Genomic DNA, 19,353 nt, shown 5'->3' on the forward strand with positions numbered 1-19,353 from the left:
TCGATCGCACTATATAAACGCTGAGCTCCAGCGCACCGGCAGACTGTTGACCCAGTTCCTGAGGCGGAAAGCCGGGAGCTGGAGGTACGAGTGTTGATAAATACTTGAATGTTTTAAATACAAAGCTTACTTTTATAATTGCGTGGTGTCACTTAACGTGCTGTTTTTAAACTGCACCAACGCCAGGACTTGATGGAAATTAGCGCACAGCTGCTCTAAACGCTGTTGACGCTCCTCATCAGCCCCAGCGGCCGCCATCAGACGAGGCGTGCACGCTGACCACGCCCACTTAGGCCACGCCCCCTCGATCGCACTATATAAACGCTGAGCTCCAGCGCACCGGCAGACTGTTGACCCAGTTCCTGAGGCGGAAAGCCGGGAGCTGGAGGTACGAGTGTTGATAAATACTTGAATGTTTTAAATACAAAGCTTACTTTTATAATTGCGTGGTGTCACTTAACGTGCTGTTTTTAAACTGCACCAACGCCAGGACTTGATGGAAATTAGCGCACAGCTGCTCTAAACGCTGTTGACGCTCCTCATCAGCCCCAGCGGCCGCCATCAGACGAGGCGTGCACGCTGACCACGCCCACTTAGGCCACGCCCCCCTCTGGTCAAATATGTGCATCTACAGGAAGCGCAGCGGACGAGCGCAGCGGGAGCGCCTAAGGCAAGCCCGTCTGCGCCCGTCCGCGACCGTCCGGGACCCGGGGCCACGACCCCTGGCTCCTGCCCTATCCAGAGCAGAACCTACAGCTCGACGACCTTACACAGCATAGGCAGCACTATCACTCCCCAGTGCCCTCATACTTTTAGACCCACAGAGCTACCTGCCCGATGTTCAGGGTGCAAACACTCCTTCTACGAAACCCCCTCGACCGCGGCTCAAACGTACCGAATGTACGCGCTCAACTGCCGTTCCCTACCTAAACACAGCACACAGATCTCCATGCTGTTGGGGGAGGAAAGAGCGGACGCGGTATTCCTAACAGAAACGTGGCTCACTGCCCACTCCGAGCCAGACGTGGTAAAAGCCTTACCCGTAGGATATTATATCCTCAGAGTGGATAGACCGCTAGGGAGAGGCGGAGGTCTGGCGATCATCTTAAAAGACCAGTACCGATGCCGTTTTACAGCAGGAACTATCCCTGAGTGCGAGAGTGCAGAATTCTGTATAGAGTTTCATGCCAACAGCACTTTTTCTGGCACCCTAATCTATCGCTCCCCCCGAGCCTGCAAAAGAGTTTCACAGATCTCTTCCAGAAATTACAGCGCAAAGAATCCTTTCCTCTGCCAATCATACAATCTTGGGTGATTTCAACCTTCACTTCAACTCCCCCTCAGACCACATTGCTCATGAACTACAAGAGGACCTGGAAGCTCTCCAACTGCTCCAACTGGTTGCTGCCCCGACCCATGATAAAGGCAATTTACTCGACCCTATATTCAGTAATTGTCTGAATCTAACTGTGGATCTTCCCATCCCCCTCCCATGGTCAGACCATTTCTTAATTCCTTTTTCCTGGGTAAAACACAAGACCCCCCAGTTACCTCCCCAAACTACCACCAGGAGGAACTGGTCAAAACTCCCACTAGAGCTCTGGATGAACAACCTAGACTCCACTCGCCCGCTACCCTGTCCAGACCCTAACGTGGCAAACACCCACTATGAGAGCTGGATCACTCATTCGCTAGACGCGATCCTTCCGCATCGTAGGTCCTCCGCTAAGAGATCACAGAAATCCGCTCCCTGGTTCTCCGACTCTCTAAGACAATTAAAACGCATTTGCAGACAACGAGAGAGAGCTTGGCGCCTAGACTTCCTCCCAGACAAGAAGGCTGCCTATAAAGAGGCGATCAGATCCTACAAAGAAGCGATCAGGTCAGCCCAGGCAACCCATTACTCCGAGAAAATATTAGAAGCAAAATCCAAGCCAAAAGAAATCTTTCAAATTATAAAACAGTGCTCCAATGTCAATACGGTCCCTCCACCTATTAAAACCCAGGACCAATGCAACGAGCTCGCGGACTTCTTCTACGAAAAGGTTCAAAAAATGTACTCTACATTCCCTATTGCAGCCACATCCCTGGACGCGAGCAACTCACTTCCCCCTAGACCACCCCTCCACCCAGACCAGCCCTCCCTTGAGCACTTCCATCCCCTGGACATGGACACCTTAAGCAAGGTGGCTCAACAAGTCAAGTCGGGCTCCCCCTGTGATCCTGCCCCCCCAGAGATCCTTATGCGAGCCAGCAAAACCACCCTGCCCGCAATTCTAGACCTCCTCAACACCTCCATATCTGCTTGTTTAGTCCCCATGGCTTGGAAACAGGCCATGGGACGGGCACTGTTAAAAAAACCCAGCCTAGACCCAGACGACCACTCTAGTTATCGCCCCATTTCACTTCTCCCTTGGGTGAGCAAGGTGTTAGAGAAACACATAAACGCGCAGCTGGTCAAGTTCCTGGAGGACCACTCTCTACTACATACTTCCCAGACAGGCTTCAGACCAAAGCATGGTACTGAAACCGCCTTATTAGCAGTCACCGAAGAAACTAGAAGGATACTAGACCAGGGAGGATCAGTGGCAGTGATCCTCCTTGACCTAAGTGCTGCCTTCGATACGGTCAGCTATACCACCTTGCTAGACCGTCTCTATAACATCGGAGTTTCAGGTGGCGCTTTAAGGTGGTTCGAGTCCTTTCTGTTTGGGAGGTCGTTTCAGATCTTTGATGGAAAAACAGTGTCCTCCAGGAAACCCTTGAGCTGCGGAGTGCCACAGGGCTCTTCCTTGAGCCCTGTGTTGTTCAACGTGTACATGAGGCCGCTGGCGGGTGTTGTCGAACCATATGGCATTAAAATCGTGTCATATGCCGACGACACCCAGCTTGTGGTCTCGCTGGCAACGGAGAACAATACTCACTCCTCAGCAGACCTGTTAAACTGCCTAGTGGACGTGAAGGGATGGATGACCAACTCCTCCCTTAAGCTGAATGGAGAAAAGACGGAGCTCATGCTCCTGGGCCCAACCTCTCCTGTGCCTTTCACCTCCCTATGGCCCAGTGCCCTGGGTCCCCCGCCCACTCACAAAGAAAGTGTTAAAAGCCTGGGAGTATGGCTAGATAACAAACTTTCCTTTTCCACCCAGGCCAAAAAGTTGTCCGCCACCTGTTTTGGCCTACTCAGAATTCTGAGGAAGGTGCTCCCGTTACTTCCCCTAGAGGCAAAAAAGGTGGCAGTCCAAGGTCTGATTCAATCTCGCCTGGACTCAAATAATGCTTTATACTTGGGGGCCCCGGAGATGACCCTCAGGAAATTGCAAATTGTTCAGAACTGTGCAGCACGCACTTTGCTGAAAATTCCACGGACCCAGTCGACCAGACCTGCTCTGAAGAGCCTCCACTGGCTGCCAGTGAAGCAGAGAGTGTCCTTCAAAGCGCTATGCCTGGCACATCGCACCTTTTGGAAGACGGGACCTGCCATAAACACTGGCCTGGTTACCCCCTACCACCCTAAAAGGAACCTTCGGTCTTCGGAGGCTTTCCTGGCCGTTGTGCCTAGGGTGAAGCGAGCTAGGTCTGGAGGCAGGCTGTTTTCCTTGAACACCGCCAGACTATGGAATGCTCTTCCCATCACACTCCGCTCCAACTCTGACCTTCTTGCATTCCGGAAAAACCTAAAAACACTGTTGTTTGTTCAATCCTATGTACCTTAAGCTCCTTCAGTCACTTTCCCTCTATCCAGCGCTTGGACGCCTGCGGGCAGCAACCGCGCTCAATAAATATTGTTACAATTACAATTACAATTACAAACGAAGTAAGGAGGGTTGAGCAGGGAGGGGGGAGAATTTACCAGAGGAGAGGTGTCTCTTAGAAGAGCAGAGGCAACCGACTGACTAGACCAGGACCAGGCTGGTGCTGGGGAGTGTCCCTCTGAGCTTAAGAAGTAACAGTGGAAATCTAACATTGAAGGTGGAGAGAACTAGCAAATGTACACTGCTAAACTGATTCAAAATAATTCTAATGAAAGTCATAGTAGATATTTCCACTGCCAAGAGTTAGGGGAGAGGGAGGCTAATTAATTCTTCTATGAATTAAGGTGGGTAGTGAGTTAAGGTTCAAACGTGAAGATGGGATTACATCTGCAATTCTGGAATGCTAGAATCTGATCTAAAGTAAAGTGCTGATACTGCCCCTTTGAAAGTCATAGGAAGTCATAGTTCCAAGGGTTAAATAAGTATAGTGCTTAATGAGGTATACTGTTAATCCTGCTTAATGTGGTGATTTGATATAATTGAAAGTGTCATTATTGATTACCTGGCAAATGTAATGCACCTTAGAATTTAATTGATAAATTGCTTAGCAGTTTCAAAGGTAATTGCTGATTCTAAAGTGACTTGAAATGTTCTAAGCTAATGATATTGTGAGAACAGAAAGTATATTATTTTTATAAAGCAGCACGTATTTTCACACATCTTTGGTGTAGTGTTTTTCTTTTTGAGTGATATTGCGTGGAATTACTTTTGGGTGGTCTGCAACCTTTACACTGTGCCTCTGATATGCTAGTCTTGCCCTAGGCCAGGCTACCTAATTCCAACATATTGGTGCCTAGCGGTGGGATCCTGACTTGGTTGCAGCTACTCACTAGTAATTTGACGTAATACACCAAACCTACACCAGGAGTTTTCTCCTTGCGGCCCTCCCAATTAGTCTTTTTGTTTTTTCTAAATGTATTCCTGGTGGTGGGTGGAGTTGGCTTTAGGTTGCCCTTGCCACTCTGAAATTTCTGGTGTGTATCCAGGTTTGCCTGACTCACAATGGAGTTCGCTGTGGAAAACCTGGAAGTCTATTCCGTGTCACAATTGAAAATGTTCTGCCAACAGATGGGGGTATTTTTCAAACATGGTGCCAGGAAGGGGGAGCTCCAGACCAGTCTTAGGGCTTGGGTGGAGGCACACCAAGGAAAGAAGGAGGAGGATGAAGAGGTCGACCAGGACACGGTGGGGGAGGTAGAAGAGTTATTCCGCCATGAGGGGGAAAACTTACTCTCCGGACCAGTGTCCTACTCCAGAAAGGGCAGTAGCATCTCTGGGGGAAGCCTAACGGAAGCCGAGCTCACCGATAGGAGGGAGAAAAGACAGTTAAGGTGGGAGTTGGCTAAGTTGGAGCAGGAGAAAGAGGAGAGGAGGATGGCCCACGAGTTTAGACTGAAGGAACTGGAGCTCCAAAGTCTGCGACGGGGGACCTCTCCTAGTAGGAATGGTGGCAGCGAACCAAAGGAGTCAGCCAGGGAGACCAAACCCTATATACCAAAGGACCTGATAGCGAGCTTCAGTCAGGGGGACGATGTAGCTAAGTGGCTGGCCGCTTATGAGGTTTCTCTGAGGGTTCATGGAGTGCAGGAGAAGCACTGGGGGGGTAGTTTGTACAAGTACATGCCTCCTGCTGGTCGGGACACCCTGCTGGCCCTGGATCCAGAGGAACAGACAAACTACCCCACCATGAAGCTGGCGTTGTTAAGGAAGTTCGGGCTCACCCCAGAAAAGTACCGACAGAAGTTCAGGGGGAGCCACAAGTTGAGCACTCAGAACTGGGTGGACTTCCTTGACTACGCCAGAAAGGCCTTAGAGGGTTGGGTCAAGGGCAGTGAGGTAAAAGATTATGAGGGGCTGTACGATCTATTTTTGAGAGAACACCTCCTCGAGAAATGTTTTCCTGAGCTGCGCCAACACCTGGTGGACAGCAAGCTGACCAATCCCCGGAAGCTTGCAGAGGAGGCGGACATCTGGGCAAGTACCCGGGTGTCCTCCAAGGGGACTGGAGGGGAATCTCAAAAAGCCGGACAGGGCACCCCCCAGAAGAAGGAGGGGGGGGAGAAAAAGAAAGAGTTCTCTAAAGGTCCCCAAAATAACTTCCAAGGGAAGGGAGCAGGTTTCACCCCTAGGGCAAACCCGCCCCGGAACCCTAATCCTGGCCAAAGCCAGCAGCCCAGGGTTCTCCACTGTTTTGAATGCGGTGGCGTTGGACATTATAAGGGAGATGTCAGATGCCCAAAGAGACCACCCCCTCCCACCGGAGGAAAGTCACCGGGAGTAGCTAGTGTAGCGCTCGGGGAGGAGTTGCCCTTAGATAAGGGGGGTGAGTGGGCGGGTGTCACCTTAGTGTCCCTGGGAGAGCGGAAGATGGTGCCAAAGATCCAGGTGCCCCCAAATACTACAAAGTATGGGCAATGGGTCACCATCAATGGCCAGAGAGGGGAGGCTCTGAGAGATACAGGAGCCAGCATGACTATGGTGAGAAGTCAGCTGGTGTCTCCAGAGCAGGTTGTTCCTAATGTACTCCACCCCGCCGCGATGGCTGACGGCAGAATGGGCCACTATCCAGTGGCTGAGGTTCCCCTTGAGTGGGAGGGGGTTGCAGGTTCACTTCGAGTTGCCGTAAGCCCTGCCGTGCCAGTTGATTGTCTGTTGGGGAATGACATGGAACACAACACTTGGAGAGAGGTGGAATACCGGACGCATTCTGCGATGCTGGGTACACCTGACTGGGCCTGTGTTAGCACACGGTCTGCGACTGCCCGGAGAGGGAGTTCGCCTGGGTTGGAGCCTGGAACAATCGCCCAACCCGCTGCTAAGAAGGGACAGACACGGAGACAGAGAAAGCCTGCTCCGGCTTCCACACCCCATGAGGCAGATCGGCCACCTGCGGTGGTGGACCAGGAGTCCGTGGAGGGGGAAGTAGACTCTCTGGAGGATTTACCCATCCCTGCGGAGTGGCATGTGGAGGGAGGTCCTACCAGAGAGGAATTCTGTAAGGGGCAGAGGGAGTGCCCCACCCTTGAGGGACTGAGGCGACAGGCTGAGGCCCAAGCAGCAGGTGATGTTACGGGACATTACCATATTTACTGGGAGGATGGACTCCTCTACAGTGAACCCAAGGTACCCTCGCCTGGTTCATCGAGGGCCTTGGTAGTCCCGCAACAGTACCGAGCCTTTCTTTTGGAATTGGCTCATGCCATACCCCTGGCAGGACACTTAGGCCAGGACAAGACCTTTGCACGGCTTGTCCTCCACTTTTACTGGCCTCAGATGAAAGTGGCGTCCAACACATACTGTAGGACATGTGTAACCTGCCAGGCCAGTGGGAAAACAGGGGTGAAGCTAAAAGCTCCCCTGGAACCACTTCCAGTCGTTAGCACCCCCTTTGAGAGGGTGGGCATCGACATTGTAGGGCCTTTGGATCCACCAACCGCAGCTGGTCACAGGTTTATCCTGGTACTGGTGGATCATGCCACACGGTACCCAGAGGCCATACCTCTGAGGACAGTCACTGCACCTGTAGTGGCAAGAGCCCTAATGGGAATCTTTACCCGAGTGGGATTTCCCAAGGAAGTTGTGTCTGACAGGGGGACCAACTTCCTGTCAGCTTACATGCGGGCAATGTGGAAGGAGTGTGGAGTGACCTACCGGTTCACCACTCCTTATCACCCCCAGTCGAATGGACTGGTTGAGAGGTTTAATAAGACCTTGAAGGGCATGATCAGAAGTCTGCCCGAGAGCCTGCGGAGGAAATGGGATGTCCTCCTACCCTGTTTACTCTTTTCCTACAGGGAAGTGCCCCAGAAGGGAGTGGGCTTCAACCCCTTTGAGCTTCTGTATGGGCACCCTGTACGCGGTCCTCTCAGCCTGGTGAAGGATGGTTGGGAGAATCTCCCAGGAAACCCCCCCAGGATGTGGTGAGCTACATGCTGGCCTTCAGGAGCCAAATGGCGAAGTTGTGGAAGCAAGCTTCTGACAACTTGGAGGCCAGCCAGGCAGTCATGAAGGAGTGGTATGACCACAATGCTCACCAGGTGGAATTGGAGCCTGGACAGAAAGTGTGGGTGATGGAGCCTGGAGAGCTTAGCGCCCTCCAGGATCGCTGGACAGGCCCCTTTGACGTGTTGGAGAAGAAGGGTAAGGCCACATACCTGGTGGACCTTAAGACCCCTCGACAGCCCCTACGGGTGCTGCATGCCAACCGACTCAAGCCCCACCATGAGAGGCCCGAAGTCATGCTGATGATGGTGACTGACGGGGAAGAGGAAGCGGAAAGCGAACCTCTCCCAGATCTCTTTTCATCCCAAGAGAAGGATGGGTCAGTGGAGGGAGTGATTCTCTCTCCTACTCTAACGCCCGAGCAACGGGAGGACTGCCGCCAGATCCTGGGGCAGTACTCTTCGTTGTTCTCCCTTGTCCCGGGAAGGACCCACCTGTGTACCCATGATGTGGACACAGGAGACAGCCCACCAGTGAAGTCCAAGACCTACCTGCTGTCTGACAAGGTGAAGGCTAGCATCCATGGAGAAGTTGCCAAGATGCTAGAGCTGGGAGTAATTGAACCTTCCAACAGCCCTTGGTCCAGTCCGGTGGTGCTCGTGCCAAAAGCCGCACCACCAGGCACCACACCTGAACTGAGGTTCTGTGTGGATTACCGAGGACTGAATTCAGTGACAAGGACTGATGCTCATCCGATCCCTAGGGCGGATGAATTGATTGACCGGCTAGGAGCTGCCCAATATCTGAGTACCTTTGACCTCACTTCAGGGTACTGGCAGATCTCCTTGACAGATGGAGCAAGGGAAAGGTCAGCCTTCTCCACGCCTGAGGGACACTACCAGTTCTGTGTGATGCCCTTTGGGCTCAAGAACGCCCCTGCCACATTTCAGCGGCTGGTGAACCAGGTCCTCTCTGGATTGGAGAGTTTCTCTGCTGCCTACTTGGATGACATTGCTGTCTTCAGTAGCAGCTGGGAGGACCATCTGCAGCATTTGCAGGCCGTTCTCCAGGCCCTGAGACAAGCTGGATTGACCATCAAAGCCAGCAAATGCCAGATTGGGCAGGGGTCGGTTGTGTACCTTGGACACTTGGTGGGTAGGGGGACTGTGCAGCCCCTGCAGGCGAAGATTGAGGCAATCATGGCCTGGGAACCCCCCAAGACACAGACTGAGGTCCGAGCTTTCCTGGGCCTCACAGGATACTACCGTCGCTTTGTGAAGGGGTATGGCACTATTGTAGCGCCCCTCACAGAGCTCACCTCCAAGAAACAACCTCGACGGGTAGTTTGGACAAAGGCTTGTCAGCAAGCCTTTGAAAAGTTGAAACAGGCAATGTGTGCGGCACCGGTCCTGAGGGCCCCAGACTTCTCCAAGGAGTTCATTGTCCAAACAGATGCATCAGAACATGGCATTGGGGCAGTGTTATCGCAACTGAATGAAGAGGGCCTGGATCAACCCGTAGTCTTCTTATCCAGGAGACTGCTTCCCCGGGAACAGAAGTGGAGTGCCATTGAGAGGGAAGCTTTTGCGGTGGTGTGGGCTCTGAAGAAGCTGCGGCCATACCTCTTTGGCTCGCACTTCCTGGTTCAGACTGACCACCGACCCCTTCGTTGGCTGATGCAAATGAAGGGGGAAAATCCCAAGTTGTTGAGGTGGTCCATCTCCCTACAGGGAATGGACCTCCGGGTGGAACATCGGCCTGGAGTGGACCACGCCAATGCAGACGGTCTCTCCAGGTATTTCCGCCTTAGTGATGAGGACTCCCAAGGGGTTGGGTAGTTCTCCCCACTTTCAGTTGGGGGGGACGCGTGTTAGACCTGTCTGGCTTTTTGGCGAAGTCCCTCCTAATTTTTATTTATTTTGTCCCCTTTTTGCCCCTCATACCCTTATTAATTGTTGTGTCTACTGACTTTTTGTAGGTGTTGGCCAGGGGGATAGGTGTTCTTTCTCCCCCTCATAATCTTTTACCTCAGGCCCAGAGGCCTGTTCTGACAGGAACGTTGGCACTACCTAAAATGGTGGCCACCAACTGCCCCAACTGTCACAAACAGAACTTGGCCATAGCCTAACATAGGGCATTCCAGAACCTTCTGGTCCATTCTGGACCACTGAGAGGGCAGCCTATATAAGGCGGAATGCTGGGCAGCCATTTTGTCTGTCAGTGAGGAACAGCAGGAGTGAAGGTTGAGGTCTGGTAGGGGTAGGATCCTGAAGGGTGGTTTACTCTACAAGGGTTGCCCTCTGTCTAGGTATTTTTCCCCCAGGCCTGTTGTCCTAGCCGTGTTAGTTTCATCCTGCTGACTCTGGACAGCAAGGTGCCTCCAGTCAAGTGAAGGGGTTAATCCCAGTGGGCAGAGGAGCTGCAAGTGGCCCTGCGCTGTGAATTGATCTGGGTCCCCCCCTCTATTATTTCACTTGTCCCTGTCCAGTATGGAGCGCTAGCAGAACTGCCTAGAATACGAGGGGCTGGGAGATCCACAAGTGTTAAGCCAGCTCTGCCCCCTCTATGTGTGGCGGACGCAGGGACTTGTCCTGCCTGAAGCGGTGATCCCTGTCCCTACCCCTTACCGGTGTCTGGTCCTGCCCGGTGGAGTGAGGGGGTTTGCTGCCTTTCCGCTGCTGCCTTGTTTCTTTGTGGGCCGGATCCCCTGGGGTCGTGTGTGCTCCTGAGTCGGCGCTGTCCAGGTGTGAGAGGAGGCAGGGACCGTGGCCAGCACTGCTGCGCAATCGCGTTGGAGGCACTGATCCCCAGGAAGGGCCTAGGGTCGAGCAGGCCCACTGCAGAGCCACTACCGGCGCCAAGCGGTGGAGCAGGCTCAGGAAGCGGGACGCTATTTCCCCGCGCATGCGTGTTGCGCCCTGCCGAGGTGAGGAAAACCTCAGACAACCGACGGCGAGGGAAAACCAAGAGGAGCAGCCGCCGGATACCGAGGCCTCGCATTGGAGCGAGAACCGACTGCAGCAAGGACCCCCCCCCTCCTCCGCTGTGGAGAAGGGAAGCGGGGCGGTCCATTAGTGGCGAGTACTGCTGCCAGAGCGGCGGAAACCGGGCGATTGGATCCCTTGCCTCCGCATTAGCGAGGCGGGAGGTCGGGAGCCCCCGGGGTCATTTGAAAGTAAACTGAAGCTTCGGCCTGTCTCCTGACATCGGCGGAGACCCGGGTTGGAGGGCCCGGACCCCCCCCACTCACACCAAACGAAGTAAGGAGGGTTGAGCAGGGAGGGGGGAGAATTTACCAGAGGAGAGGTGTCTCTTAGAAGAGCAGAGGCAACCGACTGACTAGACCAGGACCAGGCTGGTGCTGGGGAGTGTCCCTCTGAGCTTAAGAAGTAACAGTGGAAATCTAACATTGAAGGTGGAGAGAACTAGCAAATGTACACTGCTAAACTGATTCAAAATAATTCTAATGAAAGTCATAGTAGATATTTCCACTGCCAAGAGTTAGGGGAGAGGGAGGCTAATTAATTCTTCTATGAATTAAGGTGGGTAGTGAGTTAAGGTTCAAACGTGAAGAGGGGATTACATCTGCAAATCTGGAATGCTAGAATCTGATCTAAAGTAAAGTGCTGATACTGCCCCTTTGAAAGTCATAGGAAGTCATAGTTCCAAGGGTTAAATAAGTATAGTGCTTAATGAGGTATACTGTTAATCCTGCTTAATGTGGTGATTTGATATAATTGAAAGTGTCATTACTGATTACCTGGCAAATGTAATGCACCTTAGAATTTAATTGATAAATTGCTTAGCAGTTTCAAAGGTAATTGCTGATTCTAAAATGACTTGAAATGTTCTAAGCTAATGATATTGTGAGAACAGAAAGTATATTATTTTTATAAAGCAGCACGTATTTTCACACATCTTTGGTGTAGTGTTTTTCTTTTTGAGTGATATTGCGTGGAATTACTTTTGGGTGGTCTGCAATCTTTACACTGTGCCTCTGATATGCTAGTCTTGCCCTAGGCCAGGCTACCTAATTCCAACACAGTGGAACAAGGGGACAATTCAGAACACTCTTCAGGAGGAAGCAATCAAAAAACAATATTCAGCCAAACAACAATAATCCCCACAAAAAGGCTGTGATTACATCCAAGCTCTATTTGCAGTATAACCCGTGGCCGCTGTGGTACTGCGCAAACACAAGTCCTATCCCACCGCTTGCCACCAATGTAAGAAATGGGGTTACCAAATCTCCTAGGGGGGGGTAGCATGGAGCAGAGCGGGCAGGCTAAACTACGGAGGACATGTGAAGCACTCACGCAGTATCCACAGATGACACACCAGGCACACTACAAAAGAGGCACGACACCACCTTTGGTTGGAAAAAGAAGAAGTTTAGTGATATCTCCAACCTGCAAGGTAAAAAGGAACAAAATAGTGGTAATCACAACAAGGCGCCAACTGGCGCCGGAGCCAAATACATCAGGGGGGATTATTTACATGGGACGAAAGGGTTAAGTCCATAAGTCCATGCTGAAAGGAAAAAAAGGATGGTTAACTGAACACTAGACCTAGGGCCAATCTGGCGGGACCCACTCAGGCTCTCATCCTCGGGGATAGGCTGTAATTGCAAAATCCAACATTATGCATAAATACTCCTCATGCGTTATAACGCCAATTCCCACCCCTGTAAGGGAAAAACAACATATAATACCAGACAGAAACACCTGGAATAAATCAGTACAGCAGCTCATAAACCTGGGGCATGAACAGGGGCCTGGAATAACTCATCAGGCCAGCATAGGGGCACACCTGCACTAAAAGGGCACAAAAGCATACAAACCACCCTCAGGGATAAAACATCAGTATACCTTGGCTGCGGTAACATCAATAGTGACCGTAGGCTCAGGTCACAACATTTCCAGTGACAGTCCCCTCTACACCACTACAAAAGAGGCAATACCAGGGGGAATTATAACCTTGGCATCACAAAGTTAAGCAATATTTCTTGGGGGAGGCCTAAGTATCCACATGAGACCTCAACAGGAGCACCTGGGGCATATGCCTCCTTAGCCCACAACCTGCAACAAAAGCATCAGGCAGTTCTTTAGCATTCACAGGGGGGGTGGCATTTAAATAGGCACAACTTCTTTATCTGGCCTGGCGCTTCAGTAGAGGGACTCCTGGCCTACACAACCTAGTGGCCAAACATAAGGGATTTCAGTGACCCACTCCCCTGTAGGTACAACAGTTCCCCATCAGTCTCAGCATTCCCCTACCCGGGGGTTAATTCGTCCTGTACTGGTCCCGGGGCCTAACTGAGGTCCTTGCCCAGTGCTAGGACTCTCTCTCTGGTGAGTTAGGGCCAACAGGGCCCAACAACAGTCTCCCCAGAGAAGAGGGGCGGGCACCGACCCTGTGCCCCGACTCCAGACCTCTTCAGGTGCAGGTGCCTGCTGCCAGATGGGGCACCTGTAAATTCAGGGTTGTCCCAGGGGCGGGCACCGATTTATGCCCCGACACAACCCCTAACTCCACTATAAGTAGCCCCACTCACCGGCTGCTTCTAGGCAGCTGGGTCCGGGCTCCTCTTCCACTGGGAGCCCTGCAGGCGATGTGCCGATCTCGTGGGGGGGGTTTCCCTAACCCGAACTTCAAAGCGGAGGGGGCAGGCACCGGCAATGTGCCTCGAGGCCCCTTCCCTCCCTCCGTGCTCTTCACTCAGGGATCCCTCTTGCTGCCATCTCTGCAGGCGGCGGAGGGACAAAGGCGGGACACAAGAGGGGCTCTCCTGCGGTCTCCGAGGGCCTTGCCGAGAACAGCTCGCGCTCCCAGCCTCCTCCAGGTCCTGACCGGCGGGGTGGGCTCCCGTTCCGGTCACTCTCACCGGCGCTCCACAATTCCGGGGCTCCCTCCTCATCACGGGAGCCCCGTGGCACCTTCGGGCGGCTTCTTTCCCGCTTCCTCTGCGGCGGGCTTGCACAGACCGGCGGGGTGGCCTCCCGGACCGGTCGCTCTTCACGGGGACCCGGGACTTCGGTCCTCCGCTCCTTCTCTGGCTGCCGCCTGGCAGCCAATCGCTGCGCGGCTGGGGGCGTGGCCAATGATGCCGCCAGGCACCCCAGTCACATGACACGGGCCCGGACGGCTTCAGGGCCTAGCGCGGCCCTCTCTCCACTTCGGCGGCCCCCTCCTGGCATCGGGGGCTGCCGCAATGATGCACACCCCAGCAGGGGGTCTCCTCAAGGCGGCGCAGGGCCGCGGCGGTCATTTTCGGCGCTGCCACACAGCGCGAGGCCAGGACAAGGGGTAGGCTCCCTTTCTTGTTAAGTAGTCCTCTCACAGAAAGCGCGCCAAAACACGGCAGTTAAGCGCTATCAAAGGGTACCAGTTCCTCTGGGGCACAATACAGCTCCTCATACAGCTCCTCACACAGTTGGCAAAGGGGCCACAGCTTCCTTTGGGGCACCAACCTCTTCAAAACAGCGCTTCCCCAGCACAGCGTCTGCCAGGCCCACCTCACGGAGGGGGCGAACAGTTCCACAGCCAGCCCCAGGGGCACACTCCTCACCTCCTGGGGGGTTCAAGCCCACAGCATTCCTCCTCTTCTGGGCACCTCTTTCCCTCAGCGCTGGCGTAGTTCTAAGTCCCACAGCGTCAGGGACCTAGAGGGGCTCTCCTTGGTCAGGGGCCCTGGGGGACAGAGCAGTCGCACTACTGGGCCAGGTCAGCAGGTGGTGGGGGCGTCATCAAGGCAGGGTGGTAGGCTTTCACCATCCCCACTGCGGCGTGGCCCTCCTCCCACAAAACAGCCTTGATCTCCTGAAGTGGGGCTGGCAAGCCCTGGGGGACAGTGGAGAGGGGAAGAATGGATGCAGGGCCCAGCTCACAGGCCCATGTGGCGGTGACTCCTTGCAGCAGGTCCCCTCACGTCCCTGACCCAGCTCTGTCACCCTCTCTGGTGGCACTTCCCTCTACTTATACCCTCCTCCCTCACAGTGCCAGCAATTTCCGGAATGTTGGGGAAAACTGGTTCAAGGGGAGGGGTTGAGCACCCTGGGTGCCAGGCTTCCCTCCAAAAGCTAGGGGTGGCTGGGTAATAATAACTAGACTGCCGACCTAACGCAGTCAGGTGGCAAAACCCAGGGCCATGGCATCCATTTTAAAAACACAGTACATTTCAGTCAGATGCATTTCTAACATGGGGGGATATGTTCTGCACACCATTTAACAACATTTAATTTTACAACAGGGCAACTCTTACCACACCTGGTCCTTATATGTTTAATACCATGGGGGAGACATTCAAATTAGGGGGGCAAAAAGTGAAAAATTTGGGGGAAAGGGCCAAGTCCAACACCCTGTTAGTGCCCAACCATAAGTGAAGTATGCTTTTTATAAAGGAGATAAGTTAAGTAATTAACGATCCTTGTTGCATTGGCTTAGGTGCTCTTTTAAGGGCAATGATTCCAAGCACAGAGAGACACTCCACTTTAACTGTATCATACTGGTCCTAATGAGCCTACCCTGAGGACAAGTAGCCTACTGCAGCACATTATGAGTGATCCCATTATCTCCATATCTTCCTCAGACACTAAGCCCCGCCATCATCATCCCCATGGTATCTCTCACCAGCGTGTAAGGATGCAAATATTTCCTCCAGCCCACAGCGCTCCTTGCAGACAGTGTAAATCTTTTGACCAGCCTACTGACTAGACCTCATGGGGTACAACTGCAGGCAGAAAAAACAGGAAGAAAGTTTGGCTGCCCGATTCTTATACTTTTACCCAGAATGGGTGGAGTCAGAGTGCTGGACAGAGGGCAGTAAAAAAAGTGAGAAACCCATTCTGTCTGCAAGCCAGGAAGTCCTAAAAACTGTTGAGAAGAGAAGGAAGCAGAACATGAAACAGTTAAAGCATTTGTTTCTATGTTCTTCTGCATAGTTTAAAGATAATTTTAATTAAAGGCCCAGTGCACTGGATAATTTATTATAGTATTGGGCTACACTAGCCATTAAAGGCCCGCTCCAGGATTTGGCTTGGGCATTTAACAAGGGAGTGGAACTTTAATGCCTGTATAGCTTAGCTACGGAGGGATATAAGGGTATTAGAACATTCCGCCACTAGAGAGCAGAATGTTGTAGCAAGTAAAACAAAGGCCTCGCAGAGCCTGAGGGGATTTTAGAGCCTGATAGGATTGAAATCCCCTCAGGCTCCGTGAGGCCTTTGTCCACAGCAACAGCTGTGAACGCCAATGTTGGAATGTTGGAGCTCTAGGCTTCTACGAGCCATTAGAAGCCCAGATCACTCCATTGTTTTCATTGGAGCTCTCAACATTCCAATGTTCTAATAAAGTATGGTGTCTGAAATGTTGGTATGAATATTGCTGATAGGACAATAGTGGTCAATTGCCTTGGCAATGTATCATAAATGACTCCTTAGCTGTGAACAGGCATTTTGGATGTTCATGTATTCTTCAATATATGATGTGACTTTTGTCATCCCTGCAGGCTTAGAAAGATTCAAAGAAAAATACCTCCATAGCGGAGAATACAAACACCCAGAGGGCTTCCAAGGAAAGAGGGTGCTTGTGGTTGGGGTCGGCAACAGCGGAGTGGATATCGCTACGGAGCTCAGTCGCGTGGCTGCAAAGGTATATGAAGTTCTTGTGTTTTCCACCAGAATATTGAGGAAAAAATATTGTGAGTCCAAAATATTGAGGCCTAAAATCATTATTGTACTGCATTGTATTGTGAGAAGTATGCATAGGTAAGTATAGGTTTACTATACACAACTTCACATGTAGTTAACCACATAATATACATCTTCAAGGTACTTAGATGTGAATTCAAGAATAGAAAATCTATACTTACCTGTTTGCACATACCTTCACAATATTTGGTTCTCAATATTTAGAGTTTGATATTTTGTGAATTACAGTTTGAAGTATGGGAGTGGCACTTCTTAGGACTACTTTATGTTCAACATAATGCTGTTTGTTATTCGGGCCATCCCTCACTGTTTTTGTACTTGAAAGGTTGTTAGGCAGCCCAGTGGAAAACAATATATAAGTGTCTACTATTGTGAAGTATGTCTAAGCTCATAGCTCTCACTTTTCAATAGTGAAAAGCATAATATCATCATACTTGTAGTAGGGCTCTGAAATGTTCATGCATATTGAAATATCCACTTTTAATTACTGAGTAAATTGTGAACACCCTTTGGCAAAGTCAGTGTCCGTCACTTTTTATAGTTGCATACCTTGCATGATTTGCTCTAGGCAGACATGGGGGTATTTTGACTTTAGGGGTAAGAGCTTGCTGCCACCCAGACAATTAATGGTGCCTCATGCCTACTGGGTCCAGGCTAGCTGTAAGGATATAGGAAATCCCTGTTGCCTTCCTTTAGTATGCACACAATGCAGTTTGTGAGGCATATAAGGGATGTTTTCATTGTTTTCCACCTGCCGTTTAATATATATTTGTAATTGTATGTATAGTATTTAGTGTGTGAATATCAGTATTTTAACTTTTTTTTAAAAAAAAAATCACTGACTGGACATTAGTTTGTTGAGTGTTATTTTTAGAGTTGATTAGTTTTGAGATTTTAGGCCATAACACCTCCCTGATTCACCCATGCACTGCTCTGCCTCACTGCCGGAAAAGTCAACTTCTTAAAAAGGTTATTTGGTTCCCTGTGTGAGGGTCTACAGTAAAGGGGATTCAGGAAACCAGAAGCAAACCCCCATAGCTGACAGAATTGGGGCCCAGTAAATTCTGATTTCTTTGGGATATTTAAACCCAGACTTCTCACAATAGGTTTAGGCCCATATCCAGCTACAGGGATGAAACAGTGCTGTCTTCCATTGGCTGATGTTACATGGGTGTCAGTTCAGAAGAGAGATTTCCAAAGGTTTCCTCACATGTGAGTTTGTGGAAGGTGACAGGATTCAGACCTCTTGGACTCCACTATATTACATGGTTAAGCAGTTTGTAGTCATCACATAACAATTCCGTACACATCACCAGTAATGGAAGAGGGGCCTGGTGCCACCACTCCTACATGCTTGGTCCCAAAAGTGAGTCAGCAAGAATGTAGATATGAAGTGGTTTGGTGACAAAATACCATGAAGGAGAAAACACTAGGGCAGCACTAGCTGTCAGGAGTCCATTATAGCAATACATTAGCTGTATGTGACCTCACTTTCTGTTCAGGGTTTTGTAAATGATGGAAACTGTGAGAAGCTGGGTTAGTTGACTGAGTTGTGATCCCTTGTCAAGCAACAGACACAAACCCGTGCAGGGTGAACCACAAAAAGTAATTTATTAAACCTGTGCTTAACCCAGTGTAGCTTGGCACAAAAAGCAGTTAGGCTTAACTTAGAGGCAATGTGCAAAGAATTTATGTAGCACACAAACAGTAATAAAGTGAAAACAGAACATAAGAAAAAACCCACACCAATATAGAAAAATAGTGTACATTTAAAAAAATAGATTTGACACCAAAAGTACAAAAATCCAATAAGTAGAACCGGAGTTATGTATTGTTAATGTTTTTAGTAAAACATAGCTCTTCAAAGATCAAAGAGCCACGACTGTCATCTTGTTGGGTGAGACCCATCAAAGTCGAATAATATGGCCGACTGTGATGGAGCATAGTTCAGATACAAGAAGTGGATTGGACCCTGTCGGGGCTTACCTTCGGACTGAGAAAAGGTGTCAAGAAAAATGTCTTGAGAAGGTAAAGTTCAGCACAGCAAGGCTATAGGCAGTGTCCAAGGAGGGGGCATCGTCGTCGGGGAGCCTTGGGTCAAAGCCGTACATTCTGACTTAGTCATTTTCATGGAAGTCGAAAATCTCAAGCGGGATGAAGCAGATGGCTGTAGTCGAGACAGTTCCAGGGGTGCAGATACCCCTTTAGTAAAGGACAGCTGAAGAGGATTTGCTGCTGCAGAGAAGAACGTAGTGGGAGCAGCCGAAAAGTCGGGTCGGCCAGTGATGCATAGTGGGTGGATAGAAGAGCAGGTTGGTCCCAGTCTTCTCTTCGATCTCCAAGCAGTTTTTAGCAAAAAAATTTCACAGTCCTCAGTTTGGGATTTTGGCTATCTGGGCACCTTTAGCACCACAACCAAGGGTCCTGGACTGGTGGAACACCAATTAGGGATTCTGGACTCACTCAGGCTGGGTACAGGTGGTGCAGGTTCAAGATTATGGTAGCCTTTAATGTCCCTATGGCTCTGAGCAGGAGGCCAGCAACATATCTCTTGCAGTCACTCTGGTAGTCCTGGGTTGAGGTGAAGATGCAGGGCTCAACAGCAGGGCTGGCCTCCGAGTGTTTAAGGCAGGCTTCAGTGCAGACAACAAAGCACTCCTTCCAGGTACAGCAAAGCAGTCGTGCATAGTACACAGCAGTAGGAAGTTCTCTGAGAGTTCTTCCACAGGCCCAGGAGTGAACTAAAGAGTGGGCCTGAGGGTCCTATTTCTAAATCCTGATGGCAATCCTCTGAAAGGTGAGAGAAGCTTCTAGAACGATTATTTGAAGTGCATGGAATTTTCTGACTTCCCTGCCCTGGCTCCAAGCTGGCTACAGTGACAATGTGG

At 50.9% G+C, this 19,353-nt stretch overlaps 1 protein-coding gene across 5 annotated transcripts in view; it reads left to right on the forward strand.

Moving 5' to 3' along the window:
* The window catches only part of LOC147747817 (dimethylaniline monooxygenase [N-oxide-forming] 2-like), a 232,893-nt gene that overhangs the window by 140,913 nt on the left and 72,627 nt on the right, over positions 1–19,353 (forward strand). For all 5 annotated transcript variants that reach the window (XM_086956176.1, XM_086956198.1, XM_086956206.1 and 2 more), the window contains exon 5: positions 16,264–16,406. In XM_086956176.1, the coding sequence (XP_086812302.1) occupies positions 16,264–16,406 (143 nt within the window). The remainder of the gene's footprint in view (positions 1–16,263; positions 16,407–19,353) is intronic.

Source organism: Lissotriton vulgaris, chromosome 1_1, assembly GCF_964263255.1.
Source record: "Lissotriton vulgaris chromosome 1_1, aLisVul1.2, whole genome shotgun sequence".
Taxonomy (NCBI): Eukaryota; Metazoa; Chordata; class Amphibia; order Caudata; family Salamandridae; genus Lissotriton; species Lissotriton vulgaris.